General features: G+C 32.7%; 1 protein-coding gene across 2 annotated transcripts; it reads left to right on the forward strand.

The window, feature by feature from the left end:
- The first annotated feature begins 8,391 nt into the window (after window positions 1–8,391).
- Window positions 8,392–10,976, forward strand: LOC149214343 (clavaminate synthase-like protein At3g21360). 2 transcript variants are annotated; one of them, XM_089390885.1, is made up of 4 exons: window positions 8,392–8,949; window positions 9,276–9,529; window positions 10,151–10,501; window positions 10,653–10,972. In XM_089390885.1, the coding sequence occupies exons 1-4, from the start codon at window positions 8,530–8,532 to the stop codon at window positions 10,687–10,689; spliced, it is 1,062 nt and encodes a 353-aa protein (XP_089247011.1). In that variant the 5' UTR covers window positions 8,392–8,529; the 3' UTR covers window positions 10,690–10,972. The 2 variants fall into 2 exon arrangements, with proteins under 2 accessions (XP_089247011.1, XP_089247012.1); XM_089390886.1 differs by having other exon boundaries at window positions 8,397–8,949; window positions 10,151–10,976.
- Window positions 10,977–24,959: the final 13,983 nt, after the last annotated feature.

The raw sequence follows: 24,959 nt of genomic DNA on the forward strand, positions 1-24,959 counted from the left end.
GTCAGTCATTTCAAATTCACTTTTCATGACTGCTTTAAAATCAGCAATGAGAGAAGCATCATTGCTAGTAAAAATCAGATCATCTACATATAAAATAACAATAATAATCTTACCGTCATTTTGTTTTATGTAGAGTGTGGGTTCACCATCACACTTATCAAACCCATTCTCAATCAAATAAGCATCTATTCTGCTGTACCATGCTCTTGGAGCTTGCTTCAGCCCATAAAGAGCCTTCTTCAGTTTACAAACTTTATACTCTTGGCCTTCAACTTCATAGCCTGGAGGTTGATCAACATAAACCTCTTCTTTTAATACTCCATTTAGGAATGCAGATTTAACATCCATCTGATAAATCTTCCATTTGTGTTGTGCTGCAATAGACAACACTATTATAACTGTTTCCATCCTTGCTACTGGTGCAAAGGTTTCATCATAGTCTTTGCCTTATTGCTGCTTGTAGCCTTTCACAACAAGTCTTGCTTTGTGCCTGTCAATCCTGCCTTCAGCATTGCTTTTGGTCTTATAGACCCACTTAACTCCAATGGCATCTTTGCCTTCAGGGTGGTCCACCAACTCCCATGTTTTACTCTTCTCAATTGCACCAATTTCTTCATTCATTGCTTCAATCCATTTATCTTCATTTACAACATCTTCAAAATGAATTGGGTCATCAACATGACAGTACAAAGCGAATAATGAATTCAGACTGGTATTGTTACTTACCTCTCCTTGTTCATAAATCTCATGCAGATTTCTGAATCTTGGTCTTCTTGGTGTGCTTGGAGTTCCATCCGAACTTGAGGGTATTTCGGATCCCTGTGGTGTGCTTGGAGAAGCACTTCCTTGACTTCTTAAGGCTGTTCGAATTCCAGCTTGTGGTGTGGGTTGTTGTACTTGCTGTGGTGGAGGAGGAGCCACCAAGGAAGGGTTATTTGCTGCTGTCCCTTCCTCTTCTTCTTCATGAGACACAATTGTCTTCACATTCACTATTTTTTCTAAGGTTCCATCCCAAGCTTCATCTTCAATGAACTGCACATCTCTGCTTACTATTAACTTCTTGGTGGATGGATTATAGAGTTTGTATGCTTTTGACTCATCACAATAGCTAATAAAGACACACTTCTCCCCCTTACTATCAAGCTTTTGCCTTAGCTGATCCGGTACATGTGCATATGCTACACAACCGAATACTCTCATGTGAGTGACAGTTTGTTTTTGACCACTCCATGCCTCTTCTGGTATTCTGTTCATGACAGCTTTAGTTGGGCATCTATTCAAGATGTAAACTGTGCAAGTAACAGCTTCTGCCCAATACTCATGCGGCAAGTGTTTTGCCTTCAGCATACTTCTGACCATGTCAAGAATGGTCCTATTCTTTCTTTCAGCAAAACCGATTTGCTGAGGTGTATACCTTGCGGTGAACTGTTTTTGTATGCCATTCTCTCTGCAAAAATGCAGAAAGTCTTGGGAGATGTACTCTCCTCCTCTATCTGTTCTGATCATTTTGATATAATGCCCACACTGCCTTTCAACAAGAGTTTTGAAGTGGCAGAATTTCTCAAACACTTCACTCTTCTGTTTCAGCATATACACCCATGTTTTTCTGGTGTAATCATCAATTAAGGTTAAAACATATTTATTTCCGGCAAATGATGGTATTTGCATCGGTCTGCACACATCAGAGTGAACAATTTCCAAGGGTGCTTTTGCCCTTATACTCTTTCATGTTGGAAAGCTTTCTTTGTATTGCTTGCCCAAGATGCAACCTTCACAAAGGCTATCCGGTTTCTCGATCAACGGCAATCCCTTTACCATTCCCTTTCTGTGCAACAGATTCAGGCCTCCGAAATTGAGATGTCCAAATCTCAAATGCCACAACCAATTCACATCTTTCACCTGTTCCTGAAAGACTTCTTGTGTAATAGTTCTTCCTTCCTTCAAATCTGCCCTGAGTTTGAGAGGAAACATTCTATTATTGGTCATCTGCACCTATGCAATGATCTTCTTACTTGGAGGTATGTCTCTAATTGTACATGTATCATCTTTGAAGAACACGTTGTAACCTTTGTCAATGAGCTGTCCAATGCTCAAAAGATTACATTTCAGACCAGGTACATAGTATACCTCTGGCACAATCATCTGTTCTCCATTTTTTGCTCGAATACTGACTCTGCCCTTACCCTTGACAGATATCTTATCATCAGTCCCTGTTGTTACCTCAGATTTCACATTTTCATCCAGATTGGCAAACATTGAAATATTTCCAGTCATGTGATTACTACAACCTGAGTCTAAGAACCAAAAATCTTCTTGTTTGTCTTGTGCTACGTTACATGTTAACAGCACGTTCTTTGGGTTCTTATCTTCTTCATTTGCAAAATTATCATTCTGCCTATTATTCATGTCATTTTGTTTTTTCTTGCATTCATTGGCATAGTGCCCATATTTCTTACAATAATGACATTGGACTTTGGATTTGTCATACCTTTGTCCATGAGCTTACTGTTTGCTTGAACCTTCAGCTTGGTTTTGATTGCAGCTCCTTTCGCTTGTGCTAGCAGGATAATTTTTGCCTCTGATTTGGCTTCTTCCACGACCTCTGTTATTTGCTCTGCCTCGACCTCTTCTTTGGCCAAAAGACATCTCAGTCTTGAATGCTTGCTCAAATGAGGAATCTGTTCCTCTACTCAGTCTGTGTTCATGAGACAAAAGTGAAGCACTCAGCTCATCTACAGTGAACTGTGAGAGATCTTTTATTTCTTCTATTGCTACCACAATAGATTCAAACCTTGAGGGTAAAATTCTCAAGATCTTCTCTACAATCCTTCTTTCTTCAAGAATCTCACCATGAGATCTTATCTGGGTTATCAAGCCAATAACCTGAGTGAAGAATGAATCTATTGTATCAGATTCCTTCATGCTGAGATTTTCAAAGTCTCTCCTCAACATCTGCAACTTTGCAGTCTTCACCTTCTCCATGCCTTGATAGGCAATTTTGAGAATATCCCATGCCTCCTTGGATTTTGTTGCTGTTGCAATCCACGGAAAAACACTTTCATGTACTGATTGGAAGAGGAAAAAGAGGGCTTTGGCATCCTTCTTCCTGTCGCCCTTCAACTGGTCTCTTTCTACTACTGTCAAAGCAGCCAGTGCTGTTGCATCTACAGGTTCAGCATAGCCAGTTTCAACCAGCTCCCATATTCCTTGAGAAGCAAACAGTGCTTTCATTGTTATGGACCAATAAGTGATATTTTTCCCATTAAACTGAGGCAGTTGGGAATTTGTCAAACCTGTTCCAGCATCTGCCATCTTAACCTGTATTGGTAAAGAAGAGATACTGATTGTATAATGAAAACAAGCAAAAACTTTCTCTGCTGGAAAAAATCTGCTCAACAAGCTTCTTACAGCTCCTACAGTGAAAAACAAGCTCTGTTTTTGACTCACTGAGTGCCTAGACCAGCTCTGATACCATGTTGAAAAATTTAAGATAATTCCATAACAGACAGACAAAAAAAAAATGCTCTGTTTTTTACTCTGTTTTTAACACAGAAAACTGAAAATCGTTTGCTGGAAACGGTGTTGCAGCAACGTAGTTTGGTGTTGCAGCAACGGTGAATAACACTCTGTTTTTAACACAGAACAATACTCTGTTTTTTTAACACAGCGGAATACGGTGTTACAGCATCGGTGAAACTGGTGTAACAGCGACAGAAAAAAAAAAACTTGTGTTTATTAAAATAAATTAAATGTTACAAGTTCGTCCCTCTCTCACAGCAAACAACCATAAAACAAAATTACATTCAAAATATCTGCACTGTTGTGCATTTTTCCCTTGCTGTTCTCTGCTATGCTGCTTCGTCTACTTTGCTGTGCACTGTTGTGTGTTTCACTGTTCTGGAAGTATTTTTCTTCACGCTGCTGTGTGCTCTCCTCTGCTCTTTATCATTCTTCTACTAACCTCAAAACAAAACTGTTGTGTGATGTATTTATATGCTAAAACATATCTGATTTAAACAATAAAATAATACAAAATATCTTCTAATGCCTATCTCCGTAATGAATGCAGCAAGGCGATTGCAGGGGAATTCAATTCTGAGAGTTTAATGCACATTAATGTGCAAAATATCAAACGTGACTTTGATGCACCGAACAGCCTGGAGTATTTACTGCAAATCAAATTCCTGTCCAGCTGTTCATTGTTGCAGTTGGAATTAAATTCCAACAGCCAGTAAAGTAATCCCCTCTTCTTAAATATAAAATTATAACCAAATTTGTAGCTAAAAAGGAAACGAAAAAAAAATATCGAGGGATGTTGCGCTACATGATGGTATCATGTACTTATCAAAAGAAATAATAATAATATATATACATCATGTACTTATCAAAATAAATAATAATATATATAACAAATAAGGATGATTTTGATTAAATTTTTTAAAACAATTTTCAAACATTGTTAAAAAAATTAAAATCAAAGAAAGTGCAAGGCAAAGAGTATACATAGAAAATATTTTTTTTTTTATCAATATCAAACGGGATGTATGTTAAAGAGAAGATATAAAACATGATAGAAGAAAACTAAACAAAAATAAAATTATTCAAATAAAATATTCATATATAATATTTTTTTTTTTAAATTATAATAAAATTTTATATTCTCGAATATGGTAAAACATGGCGCGCGATAAAGAGAATATATAAAATAGGATAAAAGAAAACTAAACAAAAATAAAATTATTTAAATAAAACACTAAAATATAATAAAAAATATTTTAAAAATTAAAATAAAATTTTATACTTTCTAATATAATAAAAATCGCCATGTCTTCAAAAGATAAAAAAAAAAACATTTTAAGTGAAATGAAAAAGATTTCTAATTAAAAAAAACCTTTAATGTACTAAAAATTGTCTAGTTAACTGACAAATTCTTATAATTAGTAAAATCTACGAAATATTTAATACATATCCAATGATAGAGGTTGATAGAAGTTCAAGATTTATGTGTTTTTGATACTTATAATCACATAATTTGAACACTTTAAAACAAATTCTCACACAATCAAATAAAATATGAGATAAATGTATTATGTGTTTAAAACTCTTGATGAATCACATAGTGTAGCCTCAAGGGATGTTGTCAGTAGATGAAATGTATTAAAACAAAAGAAAATTTTATCTTATGAGTTTACCATTATGAATTACCAACTAACAAACAAAGTCATTTTCTAAACATATCACATTTTAAAGTTTTGGTCAAAATTTAATTATTACTTTTTTTACCAAATCATAAGTTTTGCTTCTTAAATTGGGTTTTGACTACTATATATATGCAAAACTCTGAAAAATATTTAGGGAATTCAGATTGTGTAGAGATTACAACTCAAACTCTGAAAAATATTTAGGGAATTCAGATTGTGTAGAGATTACAACTCAAACTTTTTGATTCCAAAATATCTTTTTTATTTTAGATAATTGAAATTAGAAATATGCCAAAAACCCTACAAAACATAAAACAAATAAACCATAGTATGAATAAAACTGTGTTATTTTTATATAAAAATCATATAACAATTGAATCGTATATCCATTATAACCAAGATTAAAAAAAATAATTGAATGAAATGATGTTGAAATATAAAAATTACATTTGGATTCGATAATTACAATGCACATTAATACAACATAAAACAAACGTAGTTTCAACCAAATTAAATTTAAGTATTAACTTATTCTTAAATAGCTTAATATTTTAATGTTTATACCCATTATTAAATAGTTTATTTCTTTATTTATAAATTTTATATTAAAATGTCTTAGAAGGATATAATTTATTTTTCGACTTTTTCAATCAGTGAGGTCACAATGTTTTGTAATTTAAATTTCGTTTTTAATGTTTTGTAATATAAATTTGATTTTTAATAAAAATGGATTGAATATATCTGAAACACCAAAGATATAAACTGTCCCATTCAAAATTAATTTTTTCCCAGACCAAATTTTAAGCAGATTCAAGAGAGAAGGGAAAACAAATTTACAGATCAGAAAACTAATGAAACATCGGCTCTGATATGGATTCAAATAATTATTGATGGTGCTTATAGTCTGGCTAAAAGTAATGGCATGCTTCACTAACCTAATAAGCACCAACAAAATGTGGGCGGAATAGAAATTTCGTGACATTGTTGTCGTAGCTTGATAAGGAATTTCTCAAGGAAAACGTTTAAAATTAATAAAAGTGGGACATCTCCACCAATTCCATGGAAAGTTTCCTCCATGAAGACAAGCAAACATGTGGAGGAAAGCAAAAATGTGGGTTCAAGTAAAGAGGTAATAGAGACCACTTGAATTGGCACACGATGTGCGTCTTTCGGAGGATTCTAATTTCCTAGAGGGCTTTCATTGTCTCTTTTTTTAAATTCGCTTTATACCTTAATTTTGAATTAGTTATATTTTAAAGTGTAGTTCGATTAATACATGTTTTAGTTTTAGGCCCCTTTTTTTTCCAATTAATTTTATCCTAATTTGATGTTTTTATTAATGTTTTTATAATTGTATTGAAATTTAATAATATAATTATCAATGCAATTGATGCTTTTAAAATATATATTTGAACCAGGAAAATAATTATTATTTTTAAATAGTTAAAAGTATATATTATATAATTTTTAATTATGTTAATATAAATATTTATTTTGGAATATGAATTTAAAGATTTCGATTTAGTTATTAATAATTATTGAGTGGATGTTAAATATTATATTTTCATGAAGTATTCTAGAATATTTTTAGTAATAATCATAAATCAAATTTTGAGATTGATCTCAACAGTAGTTATATCTTTTTCTTACCATTTATTACTAAATTTTATAGAGATGTGTCATATGATCATGAGTTATGTTTTTTTGCTGTGTTGTACTAGTATAGTATGGTGTGATGTTAGATCTTAAACTTTTGTAATCCATATTGCCAATAATAATGTGAGTAATCCTTAAGACTAATTAATATATATATATATATATATATATATAAAACATTTAACAATATATTATGGAGATTCATCTTCATTTCACCATGGAGAATAACTTGTAGATAGTTTTTCTTACAAAACTATGAGTTATCAATATCATGTGCTTAATATGACATGTGTGGAGACGACATATTTTTTAATTAATTAATTTGAGATAAAATAATTAGAAGAGAATAACTAACTTAGAGATAAATTTTAATCATTGATTTCAGAATACTAATATGAATATTCCAGCATATTTCATGGAGGTTAAATACCTACTTTTGCCTAATAATTACTAGTAATTAAATTAACATTAGACAAGATATATTATAAACTGAACACCATGGGTTAATATATATTTTATTTGGAAAATTATATATATATCTATATATCTATATATCTATATATCTATATTAAATTATTATTATTTTTATTAAGTTTAATGAAGAATATTTTTGTCTTTGAAAATAGATTTTGATAAATTTTATTTCAAAATTTAATTAAAAATTAGAAAAAGCACAATTTTAAGTTATATTATTCACATCATTCTTATATATAAATAATAACTAAATAGTTTTATTATTTAATAATAAGTTCAACAAATATTAGCTAGATGGTACGGATTTAACATCTACTGGTATTCTAGAATAGTCATAATAGTATACATAAATCAAACTTGAGATTTATTTTCAATGTACTTATGCATTTTTTCTCATTTTAATGAAATTTATTAATTAGCAAAAAAAAAAAGTGGCATGAACCAATGTCATATAAAGCCAACTGTGACTTTTTAGGCATGTGGTATTGATAAGTCATGATATTGGGCCATAACACTGTAATAAAGTCTACTTACATGTTATGAATCTCCATGATAAAATCAAGTAAATTTCTATAATTAAGAATTACATATTTTCCTAAATGTATATTTGTTTGGTTTATATAATAATTTAAAATAAAATTATAATTTAAGTGATTTTTAATATTTTAATATTAGAAAAATGAGAGATAGCATATATATAGATATAGATATATATAGTGGATTTAATGGTTAGCAGCATGTATTTCCTTCTTAAAATATCAAAGGTATGTATCTCTTCGTAAACTTAGCAGTCAAATCGCTGCGCGGAGGTGGGTCCCTTGTCCCGCAAACAAACCGGTCTCATACACCAATTTAGTGTCTGGCTTAGCTATGACCTTAAAAATAGATATTATTATTATTATTATAAAAGAAATTTTCCACATGAAAGTAACAACACAGCTAACCCTCCTTTGGTCCCATACTATAAATGTCGAAACATAGAACACACACTCCTTTATCAACTTGAAAATGTCGAAACATAGAACACACACTCCTTATCAACTTGAAAAATGTGACCTATTGATATGGAGAGTTCTGAACCAGAGGATTAGCGTACCCCACCCACATATTGCAAAGGAAGAACCTCTACAAAGCCTTACTTTCTGGTATTGTCGGGCAGGCTTTCGAATTCCAATCGTCTGTTGGATTGTTGTCATACATGGAGAGTGCATCAGAATCCTGTGCAGCCATCCATGGTTTCTTAGAAGGTCGAATACCAGACCAGAAGATAGTGGCTGGAGGAGTATCCGACGAAAATAGATTATTTCCCAAGGTTTTGCTCCCTCCATCTCATTGCACTAACTCTGACGATCACACAGCTGATATTGCAGATATAATACAGACCATTTGTAATAACAAAGAATGGATACAAGATCAGCTCATGCAACACGGCGCTCTGCTATTCAGAGGTTTCGCTGTCAGAACGGCTGCGGATTTTAGATCATTTGTGGAAGCATTTGGATGGGACGAGCAGCTATATATGGGATTTCCTTACAGAACTAAGGTGGAAGACAGAGTTTACACAACCAACGAGGCTCCCCTGCACGAGCAGATACAGTTCCACCACGAAATGTCGCTGGTAAGCTGTGGACCATGTTAATTTATTTGAGATTGAACTTGAGAGGTGTGTTCACTTAAATTTTTACTCTCACTTAAATTTTTATTTTCTGTTGTTAAAATTTGAAACCAGTCTCCAGTGAATTCTAATTTCTAATCAATTGATATGTCATAGGCAGATCGGGTTAATATGAATCGATACAACTTTAGATATTTATCCTATAAATCTCCGTTTTACTGTTATTAAAATTTTCAAGTTATGTAAGTTGTGCGTTGTCGTATGTTCTAGCCTTTATTGTTCGAGTATAAATTCATAGTTTTCTATTTGCTACTATTACGCCGATGCAGATGAAAGTGTGGCCATCTAAGCTGTTTTTCTTCTGCGAGACTGCACCTCCCGAGGGTGGACAGACTGCGATAGCTCTCAGCGAAAGAATTGTGCAGCGCATGGAGGGCAGAATACCGGAATTTGTAAATAGATTGAAGAAGGTAGGGTTGGTTTTTAAAATAACTACTCCAGCCGACAGTTCACGCACATCTTTCATAGCCAAAAATTGGCAGAATGCTCTTGAGACGAACGACCCAAGCGAAGCCAAGAAAAGGTAAGTGCAACGTATAATCCGTTTACTACATTGCAACTAATTGGGCTTGGCCTTCGCAATTTCCGACTGTTGGAGATAATTGGTTATTTTATTACGGCAATTATCAGTTAGCCTGAAATTATATGAGTTAGTTTTTGGTAATTCAATCATCTGTGACATAAGATTAACACATTGAGATTTATATTCTCAAGAAAATAAATCAATCAATTCAATTTACAGATCAACTTCTCTATCAAATGGAGAACAACATCTCTATTGCTTTATTATGTGTTCCTTGTCTGTCCATCACCAATTTGGGCATGAGTCTGAAAATCCCAAATTCGTTTCGATTGACCACCCTATAAAACATGTGTATCGGCTAGCCAATTTCCAGGTGCATATTTTGTCAGCTTTTAGGTGCGTACTACATTGTGATATTAAACCCCAATATTAACTAGTGATCGGGAGGCCCCGAGTTTTGATGGGTCTCTTAATGTTTAAATTTAATGAACCGAATTCATTCCCCCATCCGCGTTTTTGTCTTCCCATTGCAGTAAATTATCATGTCATTCTTAAATTTGCGGTTCAGTTACTACTACTTTCTCAAATTGATACTTTGGAATTTCAATTAATGATAAGCAGAGCTGTGGAGATGATGGGCTGTTCGAGCTTCGAATGCTACGAGGATGGGTCAGCAGAGTTTGTATTCGGCCCCATGGATGCTATCAGATCGTTCGATGGATACGGAGGGAGGCCTGTCTGGTTTAATAACATTGTGGGTTATGGCGGAGGAAACAGAAACCAGTCGCTCTCAATGGGAGATGGCTGTGGTATTCCTGGTGAAGCTCTGGATGCTTTTAAGACTGTGGTAAATGAAGAGTGTGTAAATTTGAAGTGGGAGGCAGGAGATGTGCTGTTGTTGGATAACATGGCTGTTCAGCATGCGAGAAGACCTTCAAAGCCTCCCCGTCGAATCCTTATAGCCATGTGCAAGTAGTAGACTGTTCACTCTTAAGGGACCTTTCTTTTTATATGGAAATAAAATAATATGTTGTTGTGTTTTTAGGCGTATAGTGAAAATTTCAGGATCAGAAGACTTCAGAATTTTACAACTAAATATGATTATGGTGGACTGGTTGTGTAGGATGCTGCCCCTGATATTTTGTGAATCGAGTGCTTGAGGTTCTCTCATAGGATGCTCCTGATATTTTGTGGATCGAGTGCTTGAGGTTCTCCCGTAGGATGCTCCTGATATTTTGTGGATCAAACTTATGTGGACTATTTTGGTTTTTTTGGCAAATTATTCATGCGTGTAATATTGTCCTTGTGATATTTTATGTGGATCATATTGATGTGTACTATCCTGATTCTGATCGGTATTGAAAACCATGCGCGTGAGTATTGTTTGACAAGAGATTATTTTGTCAAATCATGCATCTGTATATTGTTATGTGACTCAAGTTGATCCTTTTTCGAAACCAAACAAATGTACTACTATATTTAGTAAAGAAAAATCGCACACATGGTGTTTAAATATAGGCAGGTATAAAGAGTGGTGCTTTAGGATTTTAGAATTAATTTCGTGGTTTAGGATTTGTTTTTTTTTTTTAATTTAATTTTTAAATAAATATTAATAAATAATTAATTAATAATTATTTACAATATTTTAAATATTAATATAATCATATTTTTATTAATTTATAACAAATTTATAAATTAATTTGGGATTTTAGGTATTTGTTGTTTATTTATTTTAAGTTTAGTCTAGAAATATCTAGAAACCATATTTGTCAACGTTTCAAATCTCAAGAGGGATCCATAATGATGGATCACTGTTCGACTTATAACAAATTTGTTTATTTATAAAATTTAATAATAAATATATAATTCGTTTTTTTAATTATTTGTATTAGATGATTCATAAAATAACTTTTAAATATTACTTTTATTTTCACTTAAACAAAATTATTAAAATTGTTTATTTTTTTAACTTTAAGTTGTATTAGCTTAAAATAGTATGCATAGTATGGAGAGCATATACATCTCATAAGCATCAACAACTACTACAACAAGGGTATTTTTAAGATATATTTTTTTAAGACAAAAGAAATTTTTTGTCTTAAAAGTCCACTTTTTATTTTAGTTATTTTACATTAAAATTTAATATCAATTGGATTGCCTTAAATATAAAATTTAAGAGAAATTAAGACAAAATTTTATATTTAAGGCCAAATCAATTAGAGACAAAATTATTTGAAGATAAAACTTTATATTGAAGACAAAAATAGTTTAAGACAAAACTTTATATTTAAGACAAAAATAGTTTGAGACAAAAATATTATAAGACAAAACATTATATTTAAAACAGTAGAATTTAGGACAAAATTCATTTAAGACACCTAACAATTAAGACAAAACCATACCAATTTAAGACAATATTATCTAACACGTACAAAATTGACTCTTGAAGCCCTAAGTCTTACTATTTCACTTACCATTAGCATTATCTTATATAAAGACAATGATTTGTTGGGCTCTTTTTTTTGTGGAGGTAGCTAACTATGAAAAATGCGACAACTTTTCCTAGAAAATTCCATGAAAATGCCACAACTTCTCCTAAAAAATTTCATAAATTGATAAGGGATATTTATATTTCTTATCTTTGAAAATAGAGCTTCAAACTACATAAAATTTAATGATATCAATTTATTTCTTTTATATTATATTTTTTTTATTAATCATTTTTAAATAAATTTAAAATTAAAATGTACTAACTATATTAATTTTTTAATTAATTAGAATATTAAAATATAATATTTTGAAAAATTAAAATATTTTTAACTAATTTTTAAATATTTAATTTAATATATAATTTTTTAATTAATTAGAATATTAAAATATAATATTTTGAAAAATTAAAATATTTTTAACTAATTTTTAAATATTTAATTTAATATATATTTATTTGAGCATTATATTAAAAATTACATAAAAAATAATAAATTAAAAATAATTTAATTTCAAAATCATTACCACACACATACCACGTTCTAAAAATATAATATTGTAAATACAATAATTATGGGGAGCAGGTCGCCCCTTCCCCACGCACTGTTACCCATACCTGCTCCCCATGCAGTGGAATTACATGTCAAGCAAGTAAATGCAAACCATGGGGCTTATACTCAAGAATTGAATTTGAAATTTGATAAAAAGTGAGTGCTTAAATTCTTATGGGTTAAATTTTTATGCATTTTTATAAGCATCAATTTGAATTGGAGTCGTATAATGTTAATTGTATGAGATAAAAAATAAAAAATTATAACATAAATATTTGAGAAATTATTTTTATATAAAAATAATATTAAAATTATTGTTTGATGAAGTATTTACAAAATTTTATATCATTTATTTTAAGTTATAATTGGTTAATAATTATAAATTGTAGTTTTTTTCTCCCACATCTATCCAAGTAACGGGTCAATCAGGGTAAACATGTGACAAGAAGTTACTATGATATGATTAAGGAAGTGGAATTGACAAAAACACACCATACCAACCTTCTACACCTACTACAAGACTCTTTGAATGTATCCTAGTCATTCCCTTAACTGGCCCATGGTTCCCATTGAGATTTTAGGTCACTAGACCCCTAGACACTTCTTTGATATGGATTGTAACACCCCGCACTTGTGTGTTAGACTATTGTAAATCCAAGATGACAAAACATTAGGTGTGATGTGTAATATGGAAAGAATGTATAGTGTTAGACTATTGTAAATCCAAGATGAGAAACATTAGGTGTGATGTGTAATATGGAAAGAATGTATATATTAATAAATAGATCAGTTTGAAAAGCGAGACACCGAGAGATGAGATTCTTACCAAATCCCATTAAGGAATGGGATAGGAATAAATCTTTCATGATAAGATTCTAGATGTGATTCTAGATAAGATGGATGGATTGGAGATAAATATCCATCAAGGAAAAAACATAAAAGGTTTGTGGGAGATAAAGAAAATATTTTTTGAGAAAAAGTCTCGCGGGAAATAAAGGCGAGCTTTTGCGAAAAAGGCCTAGGCAAATGGATAAATATCCATAAAAGCAGGATGCTGCTAATGGAAACCATATCATGGAGGGTATTAAATACCCATTGCATAGATCAATTTGAGGCACTTGATCCATGGCAAGAACCTCATCTAGGGGGGAAACAGAGGTGATTCATGGTTGGGTGGTGGTGCTCCACTATCCAAGTGATGTTTTATTGGGATTCATTGCGTGGAATGTTTTGTATGATGTTTTCTTCCCTCTCCATTTCAAATTCATTTAGCTTATGGAAAAATTTGCATGACTCTCCTATTTGTAAGAATGGTTAAAGGAATTGCATATAATCGTTATATATGAGTAGATTTACCTGTGTTCATGGATTTTATGAGATAATGTTAATCTAACATGAAAATGAGGTGGTAGGCCTATGGATTATGTAGGGTGAATGATTCCATTTTATGCATCTGAGTCTGATTGCATCACAGAGGTACAAGCATAGTAGGTAGTTGTTATATCTTGGGGCCATGAAGCTATCTTACTCATGATCAAATATGCATGGGTCCAATATGCCTAAGCAGGACTAATTATATTAAGTTGGTTGTGAGATGCACATGTATGGCTGTGTGAGACTTCTACTAAATATAAATATGATTATCATGTTAGTGAGGCAACATAGGATGCCTCTAATGTTAAGTGATACCGTTGGTTAGCTTGATAGACATATATGCCTAAAACCTGGATTCATGTGGAACAATTATGAAGAAAGGCTTCGAATAATATTGTTGAGGATTTAGAATTCTCTATGTCATGCATGACTCAAGAACTTTATCCAAAATCGTTGGTTTAGCTGCTCTTACATGTTGTGTAAAAAATTTACTCACTAACACTTTTTTCCATGCCTGCGGTAGGATTCATGACTAGGCTAGCGGAAATAGATGCAAGATAATGTTTGCATGTAGAGCTTGAAGAAGTTGTGGGATGCATGCCATAATCCATTCCTTCTCCAAGTTGTGGTTTAAGCTGGAGGGTTGATCCAAAGAGTATGTAAGATGGTTCTTATGATGCCATTTCATTAACTTAATGTTGCTCAGTAGTTAAGATTATGAGTATAGTTGTTGGGTTAATCATCGTGCATGCAATGATTGGTTAACTAGACTTGTGATAACCACTGAAACTTAAAAGTAAATGGAGGAAATTTTAAATTTATGGAGCCTAGGGGCTAATTTCTCGGGGTAGGCTTAGGGGGTTCATTAAAAATTTTATAAGAGAAAAGTTCAAACACTGAGGACTATGGACTAATACACCTCCGTAGCATTTTCATTGATAGGTTTTAATTATGAAATGTCTATATGAAAAATAACCCAAAAATTGTTAGAGGGTGAATCATTAACAGGGTTATTTAAGGATTAATAGCATGTTATCAATTCAAAGGGATTTAAAACTAATGGGGGTTTTCATGTATACGGTCCTTATAAAATAATGATCTTAATTGATTAAATTATGGCATAATTGTGCATGTTGGGAAATAAGGTTTGTTAGGGATGAATTGAAATATTAAAATAGGGAATGTCGAAGCACATGTTATATGGTAATCTGCTCCATACAAAATATTATGAATTAAATCACACAACCATCAGTGGGTTATATGCATAAATAGAAGATCAATCCTTATCTAACGAGGTGTTTAATGAGGGTAAGGTTCTGACCTTATTTAAAGAAACTGATTTTGTAAGGTTCTAAAATTCGTGTGCTAAATCAGGAATACGTTCTACCACAATCGGTTAACAATAAAAGGATCAACGCAACCCTAACCCAATCTTATTGAATAACATTTCTTTTTCGTGCATGAAAAGAAGGTGTTGATATGATTCTAATGGCGTATTTCTCCCTCTATATTCCTTCCTCGTACTATGTTATTGAGGAACTTAGAATTTCTGGAATTTCAAACTCCAAATTATGACCTACTCCAGAATGTTCTTCATGCGCTCGACTTCAAGTTGGACGGTACAATTATTAGTTTCCTTGATGATGGAAATATTTGGTACTTATCCTAAATGTTGGACTTTTAGTAAGCTGTTAATGAGCCATTCACTAAGTGTTTGACTACATTTTAGGGAAGGAAATGAATTGTTTTTTTCCCTCACATAAAGAGTATACCACTGTAGATGCAACTGCAGTTTTTTCTCTCTCATAGATGGCAAGGGATTGGTTCATTAATTACCCAATCCAAATTAGTGGATGCAGATTGGACAGCTTTAGGCCTAGGCCTATTTACACGGATTCCTTTCCATACTTGTAAATGTTTAATGGTCCAGATTTTAAAACAACCTAAAAGCCAACTTATGGTGTTCATTCTATCTGTGGTTGGGGATTTAAAGGCATGATTAAATGTCATTTCTTTCATCCGGCCTTTCAGGATTACTTTTACAACCTTCCTTTGCCTTGTTGACCATCCGTTTAGATCTACGCACCCCATACCGATAGTGGCATGGCTTTGAGAATTCCAAATTGGGTGATGTAGTAGGAATGTTGTAAAACCAGAAAATAAAGAAAGAATATTACAACATCACCGCCTCCAATAATATGGTTGCTGCACTGGTTGCGGATAGTATTACCTCAAAAGTAGGCAGTCAATGGAGAAGTAATGAATCATTGTAATATTTTGATCTCTTTTTGGCTAAGCCGCCCTCTATCTGTCAAACTGCCAACTGAACGCTATCCATTGATAATTGTTATCGGCTACCTCCCTATGTAAAATTAGAAGACGAAAATGTTAGAGAGGGTTCATTTCGTTACCCATATGAATACGGGATATGTTCAACGTTATCCACAGTTTTGGAAACATTTGTGTGAGCTTGACCTCATCCAATGATCCAAAGAGGTATGAAATTCTTCAATCACACTTTATGCTTGCGGATTTAGGGACATTGTCCACTAAAACACTGGTAAAAGCAGTAATGTGTCCCTGTGTGGTTCTGTAATAGAGGTATGGATAGGATGAGGATATAGTGTAATAAGATAATATTTTTGTTCTTTTTAATGTTTCCTTTGAGGTTGTTTTATCATAGAGTTGGAGGTAGATAAGTTGGCCACAAGCCAACGATACTGTTTCCTTGGAAAGATTGAGGAAAAGATGAAAAACTCAGTTGTTTCCTGTTGTCTAGTGTGAGTTGAAGGGTTGGGATAATGATTATCCTAAGCCGGATTAAGTAAATCATCATCACATTCAAAGTGATAATCATCATCAAGATTAGGAAAAGGCTAGAACGAAGGATAACATTTATCCTCGTCTTCTACCGTGTGCCTTACCCTCCAATTAGGAGCTACGTATAATTAAATAAGCCAACTCAATTCGTGGATGAGCTATCTTGTTCTCAAACTATGAGAGTCAAGCCTCATTGTTGTAGGAATTTAAGAGTCTATAAGCAAGTGGCTACTTACCCTCGAACGAAAGTGTAAAAGAAGGAGGATCGTGCCATCAGTTTTGTGGATTCGAAGATGGCATGCGTATTATTTCCTTTTATTAATTATATTAGGATAAAAATCGGATTGGTATATATATTTTTATGATCACTGTATGATGCGTTGAATAAATGTGTTTGACGTCATATAAAGATGAGACATTGCTCATAATTCATACAATTAATCCATTGTTGGAACCTCACAGTTGTACCAATTAGTTTGGAATCGATGTTTTGATATCGATGTCCTAGGATTCGTTTTTATAATGGTAGTTATTCGTTTCATTATGATGTTTTATTAGAATCTAAATCAGATGAATATGTATTCCTTCTTTTCTATTGATGGTATTACGTGTGAACATTGTTGTTTGGAATTCAGATAAGTGCCCATGAGATCACAGATCTCGAATGAAAATGGGATTTTGTGTTGCCTAGAGGAGTTTTTCCATGTTTAATGTATGAATTTTGGAGGTTTCATGAAGTGAAATCATTCGTGACTTTTGAATAATCTGTCATAGAAGAAATGTGAAAAAAAAAAAATGATTTTTAACTAAAAATTGTAGGGAAGGATGATTTATGTTATTGTAACTGGTGGAAAGAACCAGAGAAAGACCATGTAGTTAGTAACCTTGATTTGAGACTATGAAACTAAAGAAAATATTTGGGACTGTGTAACCAAATAATATTATTTGTTGTATGCAACATTCAGAAATACTGAGATCTTGAGAATACAACGACTTGTTGCTCTAAAAATTTCTCACATAGCGTTTAATGTAAGCCTCCTTTGCAAAGATGACATGTTACTTTTAGCGAAAAATCTTTGAAATCGAAATTTCTATTTGACTTCTCAGTCACACTTGTTGTTTCACAACGACTGATGTCGGTGATAATGAAATCACATGACAATTAGAAATGGCTGATACTTGAAACATGTTAACAATCTTCTCAAGGACACGAATATTGTTTAAGTCTACAAATTTAGTTAAGCAGGAAAACAAGAATACTTGTGACCTATAAACAAGTGGTCATCGCAAATTGCAGTGAGCATGTGTATCCAAGATTTAAGATATTGTGTTCCATGCCAGAAACATAAGTAGAAATATGCTCCTATAAGAAAATTAGTATTCTCGAATTGCTTGAGGGTTGTAGCTTAACCTCTGTGTGTATATATGTATGACTTATTAGGTGCTAATGATAAGTAGGAAAAGTATGCATGAACAACTTTTGAGTATGTTCATGATGTTTAAAACAATCAAATTAAGTTATTTTGAAAAAGACAGAGTCGGCCAGATAAGAAAACTAAAGGATATTTATCCTTATTGTCATGTGAAAAATCTTATAACTAAGTTGTTATTGAATGCTATATGCCATAATTAACAAGTGGCTTAAAATGATGATGTTATATTTTGTTTAAGTATGGTTATAATATAAACATATGGCATGAAGGATTGATGCTATGCTATGTTTCATATGGCTATTAGAATTTGTTCAAGATTAGCTAAATAATATGGTTGCCTTGATATTGAGAATGACGATGATATGTTATGATGTCATGATAAAAATAGGTATTGCTTAACCTAATGCTGCCATCATATAGAGCAATCCACAAATCGGCTGTGATTTTATATTGATGATAAGATGATGCTCTAGGCGGAGCATATCTGGTATATGGTTACTAGGAATTACTTCGGTATGTTATATAAAGAAGTGATTAGGTGGGAAAATAGCATAGTTCTTAATATTAAATATTTATTATAGATGGTAAAAATTACAAAATTTAAACTATGGATAAACACTCTTATGTGGATGTAATGAATGATATGAATGGAAGGAGATGCTTATAACAGGATAATTAAATAATTGATAGTCATGGAAAAACATGGTCATTTGATTAAGGAAATATTAATATGGTTATCAAGTAATGCATATAGTAGAAGAATATGACATGTACATTGGCAAGTGCTACCTGCATGTAGTACTCATTGTGGAATGCAACGAGTTGTGTAGAGGTTCCTTAATATGTTAAGGAATCATAAATTCTCACAACAAAACTATGATAACATCAAAGAAAAAGTTACCCTGTATGTGGGGGAATCTAGGGTGTAATTGGTTTTGGATAAGAAATCCATGATTAAAATATGATGTCTTAACAATCATTAAATGTATATATGAGAAAAATGGAAACTAATCATTATACCAATGATAAACATACAAGTTGTTTGATAATTATAGTATGGGGAAGAGAGACTCCCTCGAAAACTATAATGAAACGGGCTCAAAACTAATTAGTTCAGTAAGTAATAAGTGGTTGATAGATTTGATGACATAGTCAATATAACATATTTAAAATTTTAAGACTGTATGGTTGCCATATAAGGGCAAAGCCTAAATAAAATACCAACTCATGAATGTAATATAGTGATAAGTCATCTTATCCTATATATATATCTAAAATCAAATTATGAGTTGTATGATTGTCTAAGAAAGAACATAACTTAAGGAAATGAAGTTATGATAAAAGATCTTGAGAAGGGATGGGAGATGTAAAAAACAAGGTTGGTTCTAATATGAGGCTAAGTACCCTTAAATTGTCTTTCAAATTTAATGTGATTGTATTGATTAGTGCACATGCAAGTCATGATGTAATTAGCCTTGGATATGGGTTGCCAATAAATGAATCATTTTAATAAGAAAATGATCTAAATACACCTTAATGAAGGAAACAAAACCTTATCAAAAAATTATGCATAGTTAATTTAACATGCATAGTTTGGAATCTATGGGATTCCAGTTGAGTAAAGAAAGGGTCATAATGTACATGTTAATTTAACCTAGATTTTAAATGGAATTGTGAGGTGGGTGTGAAAGAATACAACCTATTGTATACATACTTAATGAAATGATAAAAAGGTCAATGGACTGAACTCAAAATCACATCCAATGTACATACATAATGGAAATCTAGAAAAAAGTCTTGATGCTTCTTTGGAAAATGCCTCTGAGTTAGTAAGTAGAAATTAAGTAAAGAAAAAAGATTTAGCATAATTACCACTCATAATGATCTAAAAATCTAATAATAGCATTAAAATAACACATGCATCAAGATAAGACAGGATAACTGATCTCTTGGTATTAAGGATGTGAAGTGGTGAATAGTAGCTTTCACTTATAACTCCTATTTGGGAGATGTATGCAAGTGCATACTGTTTAGCCAATGATGTTTAGACCTACATAAAAATTATCATAACCAACAAATGTGTTGGAAGAAGGAAAGAATATGACCTGATTGTTTAAAGTGTGGGACATTGGTTAGGTACCAAAAAAATCTATTCTTGGTTAAAGACAAGCCAAGAAGTTTATTAGACTTTAAATATCTATGATAGACTAAGTATCATAGTGAATAATTTGCTTAATGGCTAAGCGAAAGGTATATTCCGTTGTTGTTAAATCATCGTATAGGTGACAAATTTAATCCAAAAACTAAAATTTATGGTTATGATTGAATGATAGAGGGCATGATGACTATTATGATATGATGTTGATATTGTTACAACCACATGACATAGGAAAATGATTGCTAATTAATAGCACATGAACAATATGACATAAAAAATTTCATTGGTTGCAGAAATGAAACATGTTCATGAAAATTCCTTATAAACTGAGCATAGTTGTTCTACATACCATAAATAGATGAAGGAGTGTTTGGCATGATGCTAATATCATTTAAAACATGTAGATAAAGTGTATGTCATGCAATTGATGCTATGGTCATGCTATGATGTGCAATGGTACAAATTGTACTATGTACAAGCAATACATATGGTACTAGTATGGATACATGTATCACATGATCAAAGTAAGATATGTATAGCTATGTGTGTAACACACAATATGTGCAGGTATGCATGGAGACACTAGGTGGATGTATGGCATGGCAACCGACCGGGAGGTTGCACCTAAGAAGGAACGATAAGCAACAATGGTTTAATTGCAGTTTGACATACACGTGATTATGATTCTGTTGAGTATATATGTTTATGATGGTTATGTGTGAGCTAATATATTATGATATTTTATGCATATTGATGTGGAAAATATTCTAACTGACTTGTTATATGCAGAGAAATTGTAGCAAGAAAGTGTTCAGAAAGAACACAAAGGCTTGGAAGAATGCAAGGAGAGAACATGAATTCTTCAAATAAAATGAATAATGGAAAATATAAGCAATAACTACTTTAGTAGTATTTGTATCAACTTATGATATCGATTATGGTGAACCAAGTTGAATTTCTACATCTAAAATTTCTTATAAATTGTTTGAAACCAATGATACAAGTAGCTATGGAAGGAGATGTACTAGAAGCTCCCCTTGTAACTGACATATATCGGTAGATTTGCATCAAGATTACAAGGCAATAGAACCTGTGAATTTAGAGACAACTACCTGTGAACGAGGATATAGTAATACACCGAGGATAGTGTAAAAATTTAAGGGGGTGAGTATGTAATACCCCTCCCTTTTGTGTTAGATTGTTGTAAACCTAACTTGAGAAAAGCTAGGTGTGATGTGTAATATGGAAAGCAAGTATATATTAATAAATAAATTACTTGGAAAAGTGAGACACCAGGAGATGAGATTCTTGCTAAATCCCATTAAGGAATGGGATAGGAGTAAATATTTCATGATAAGCTTCTATATGTGATTTTTAATAAGCTGGATGGATTGGAGATAAATATCCATTGGATGGATTAAAGATAAACATCCATCAAGGAAAAAACATAAAAGCTTTGCGGGAGATAAAGGAAAGCTTTTATGAGGAAAAGCCTCGCAGGAGATAAAGGCAAGATTTTCTGAAAAGGTCCTAGGCAAATGGATAAATATCCATAAAATGGGGATGTTGCTAATGGAAACCATATCATGAAAGATGGTATTAAATACCGATTGCATAGATCAATTGGAGGCAGTTGATCCATGGCAAGAACCTTGGCTCAGGGGGGAATCATAGGTGATTTAAGGTTGGGTAGTGGTGCTCAGCTCTCCAAGTGATGTTTAAGTGGGATTTATTGGGTGGAATGTTCTTTATGATGTTTTCTTCCATCTCTGTTTCAACTTCATTTACCTTATGTAAAAATTTGCACCAGTCTCCTCTTTACAACAATAGTTAAAGGAATTGCACATGATTCTTATATATAAGTAGATTTACCTGTGTTCATGGCTTTTATGAGATTATGCTAATTTGACATGCAAATGAGGTGGTAAGCCTATGGATTATGTAGAATGAATGATTATGTTTTATGCATATGACTCTGACTACATCACAGAGGTAGAAGCATAGAAGGTAGTTGTTATTTCTTGGGGCCATGAAGTTATCTTACTCATGATCAAAGCTGCATGGATCCAATATTCCTAAGCAGGACCAATTATATTAAGTTGGTTGTGGGTTATAGATGTATGGGTGTGTGAGGCATCTCCTAAATCTAAATATGATCATCATGTTAGTGAGGGAAGATATGATGCCTCTGACATTAACTAATACTATTGGTTAGGTTGACAGACATATATGCCTTAAGCTTGGATGTATGTGGAACAGTTCCGAATGAAGGATTCAAATAATATTGTCGAGGATTTATAATTTTCTATGCCATGAGTGCCTCAAGAATTTCATCCAAAATAGCTAGTTTAGCTACTCTTGCATGTTGCATAAACATTTTACTCACTAATCCTTTTGTCCATGCTTGAGGTAGGGTTCATGACCAGGCTAGACGAAATAGATGCAAGATAATGTTTGCATGTAGACCTTGAAGAAGTTGTGGGATGCATGCCATAATCCATTGCTTCTTCAAATTGTGGCTTAAGCTAGAGGGTTGATCCAAAGTGTATGTAAAATGGTGCTAATGATGCTGGTTCATTAACTTAATGTTTCGCAGTAGCTAAGATTATGAGTATAGATGTAGGGTTAATCACCATACATGAAATGATTGGTTAACTAGACTTGTGATAACCACTAAAACTTAATAGTAAATGAAGGGAATTTTAAATTTATGGAGCCTAGGGGGTAATTTCTTGGGGTAGGCTCATGGAGTTCATTACATGGACAAGGGTACATCTAGAAACCTCCGTACATACACACAACATCGGTATACATTCATCTGGGGACTTTTCTTCTCAAACCTATGCCTACAACTCTGGGATTTGTGCCACTTTTCAAGCCCAAAATCCGAGTCACTACCTAGAAACCTCTGTATATTTCAAAATCCATAATTTACATAATGACAAGACGTACAATTCAAAAACTGACTACAGTACTAGGCCTGAGAATTCCCAACTGAGACTGACATTATCTCAAACACTTGACATCAATGCTATCTATAGGAAATGAATATAAGAGAGAGCATAAATGACTGACAACTCATATGAGATTTCACAATAAGATCACCACCCTCTTCCCTTAAATGTTTTGACATTGATTAGGTCTTGTATTCATTATCCTTTTAGTTACAAATAAATTTATGAAATAACCATGATTATAGCTGGTGATATAACCAAGCTTATAACTAGCATTATACCATGTAAATAACAATGAAATAACATCCATTAAAGCCACAAATTAACAATTAGAAAAGAAAGAGAACTTATATTTTATTAAACATAGGCAAGAGCCGACCAGGTTCGGGACATTCACACACCACCAGACCATAGACATGGATGAACCAAATATTTCTTTTAGCCAGTCACGCCCATGCCATATTCCAAGCATGAATGGGGGATCTCATGGATAAACTAATCCAAAAAAAACCAATGGAATCTAGAGGTAAAATCACCTCCAACCTCACCAAACCGTGATCTCACCAAAAATAGCATTGAGATCACAAAACCAAACCGATCTTGGAAAACTTCTAGACTCCAACACTATCCTTGAGTAATTTTTTGTCTCCTTGTCTCTCAAGCTTTACTGTAATCCAAATCGGGTAACTAGGCTCTAAATCGAGACACAAGTATCTTAGGATTTACTACAATCGACATTGGATAACCAGGTCTTAAATTGAGACTCCACCCTCAGTATTTACCATGTATCCCACCAAAATGAGTCGAGTGATTCCTAGGCCTTTGGGAATTTTCCTGAGACCACCTCCGCCCCAAATTCTAAAATGATCTAGTAATTACAAAGCTCAAAATCGAGAAAACAATCCCATCACACAATGGCTATCCAAAAAAAGTGAAGACAAGGATGAAAACCATTATCATAAGTTGAAAAAACCATGCCATTGACAGCAAGAGAACCAAATACCGACATGCAAAGCCATGCATATCAAAACTAGCTAGGAAATCAAACATGCAATAGGTTACCTGCAAGAATTCCTGATGAAGCGACTTGATCCTGTTCTTCCTTGCTTGCTATTTTCTTTCCTTTTCTTTTCCTTCCTTTTCCCGCTTTTCCCTTCCTTTCTCCAAAATTGAGCAAAATATTGCCAACTGATCCTCATGATCCTTTTTATCAATGGGGCTTTATTTTCTTCATTTTCCATTATTTTCATTCAATTTCCTCCTCACATGTGACCTTTTAGCTTCCTTTTCTTCTATTTTCCTTTATTTTTATAAATAAATGTGCCAAAATAACTTTTTGCCTTTTTAAGCCTTTGCCATTTACTTTGCCAATTTCCTTAGCCAGAATAAATCGATTGAGCACCCACACTTGGATATCTTTCCCAACATTTGTCTTGGAATACGTATCCCTTAACTGTGGTATTACTTTTACTTTATTAACTTTTATTACATTAACTTTTAACTAGGGGCTGTTACAGACCCCTCCTCATTAGGGAACACCATCCTCGGTGTTAAACCACACCAATACCTCACCAAACTCCTTAAAAGAAAACATACTTCCCATGGATATCTATAAATTAGATCATTGCAGTATTTACAATGAATGAATTGATC

This window comes from Pinus tabuliformis, chromosome 1_1 (assembly GCF_031772625.1).
Source record: "Pinus tabuliformis cultivar Carrire ecotype Pingquan chromosome 1_1, CPIR1, whole genome shotgun sequence".
Classification (NCBI taxonomy): Eukaryota; Viridiplantae; Streptophyta; class Pinopsida; order Pinales; family Pinaceae; genus Pinus; species Pinus tabuliformis.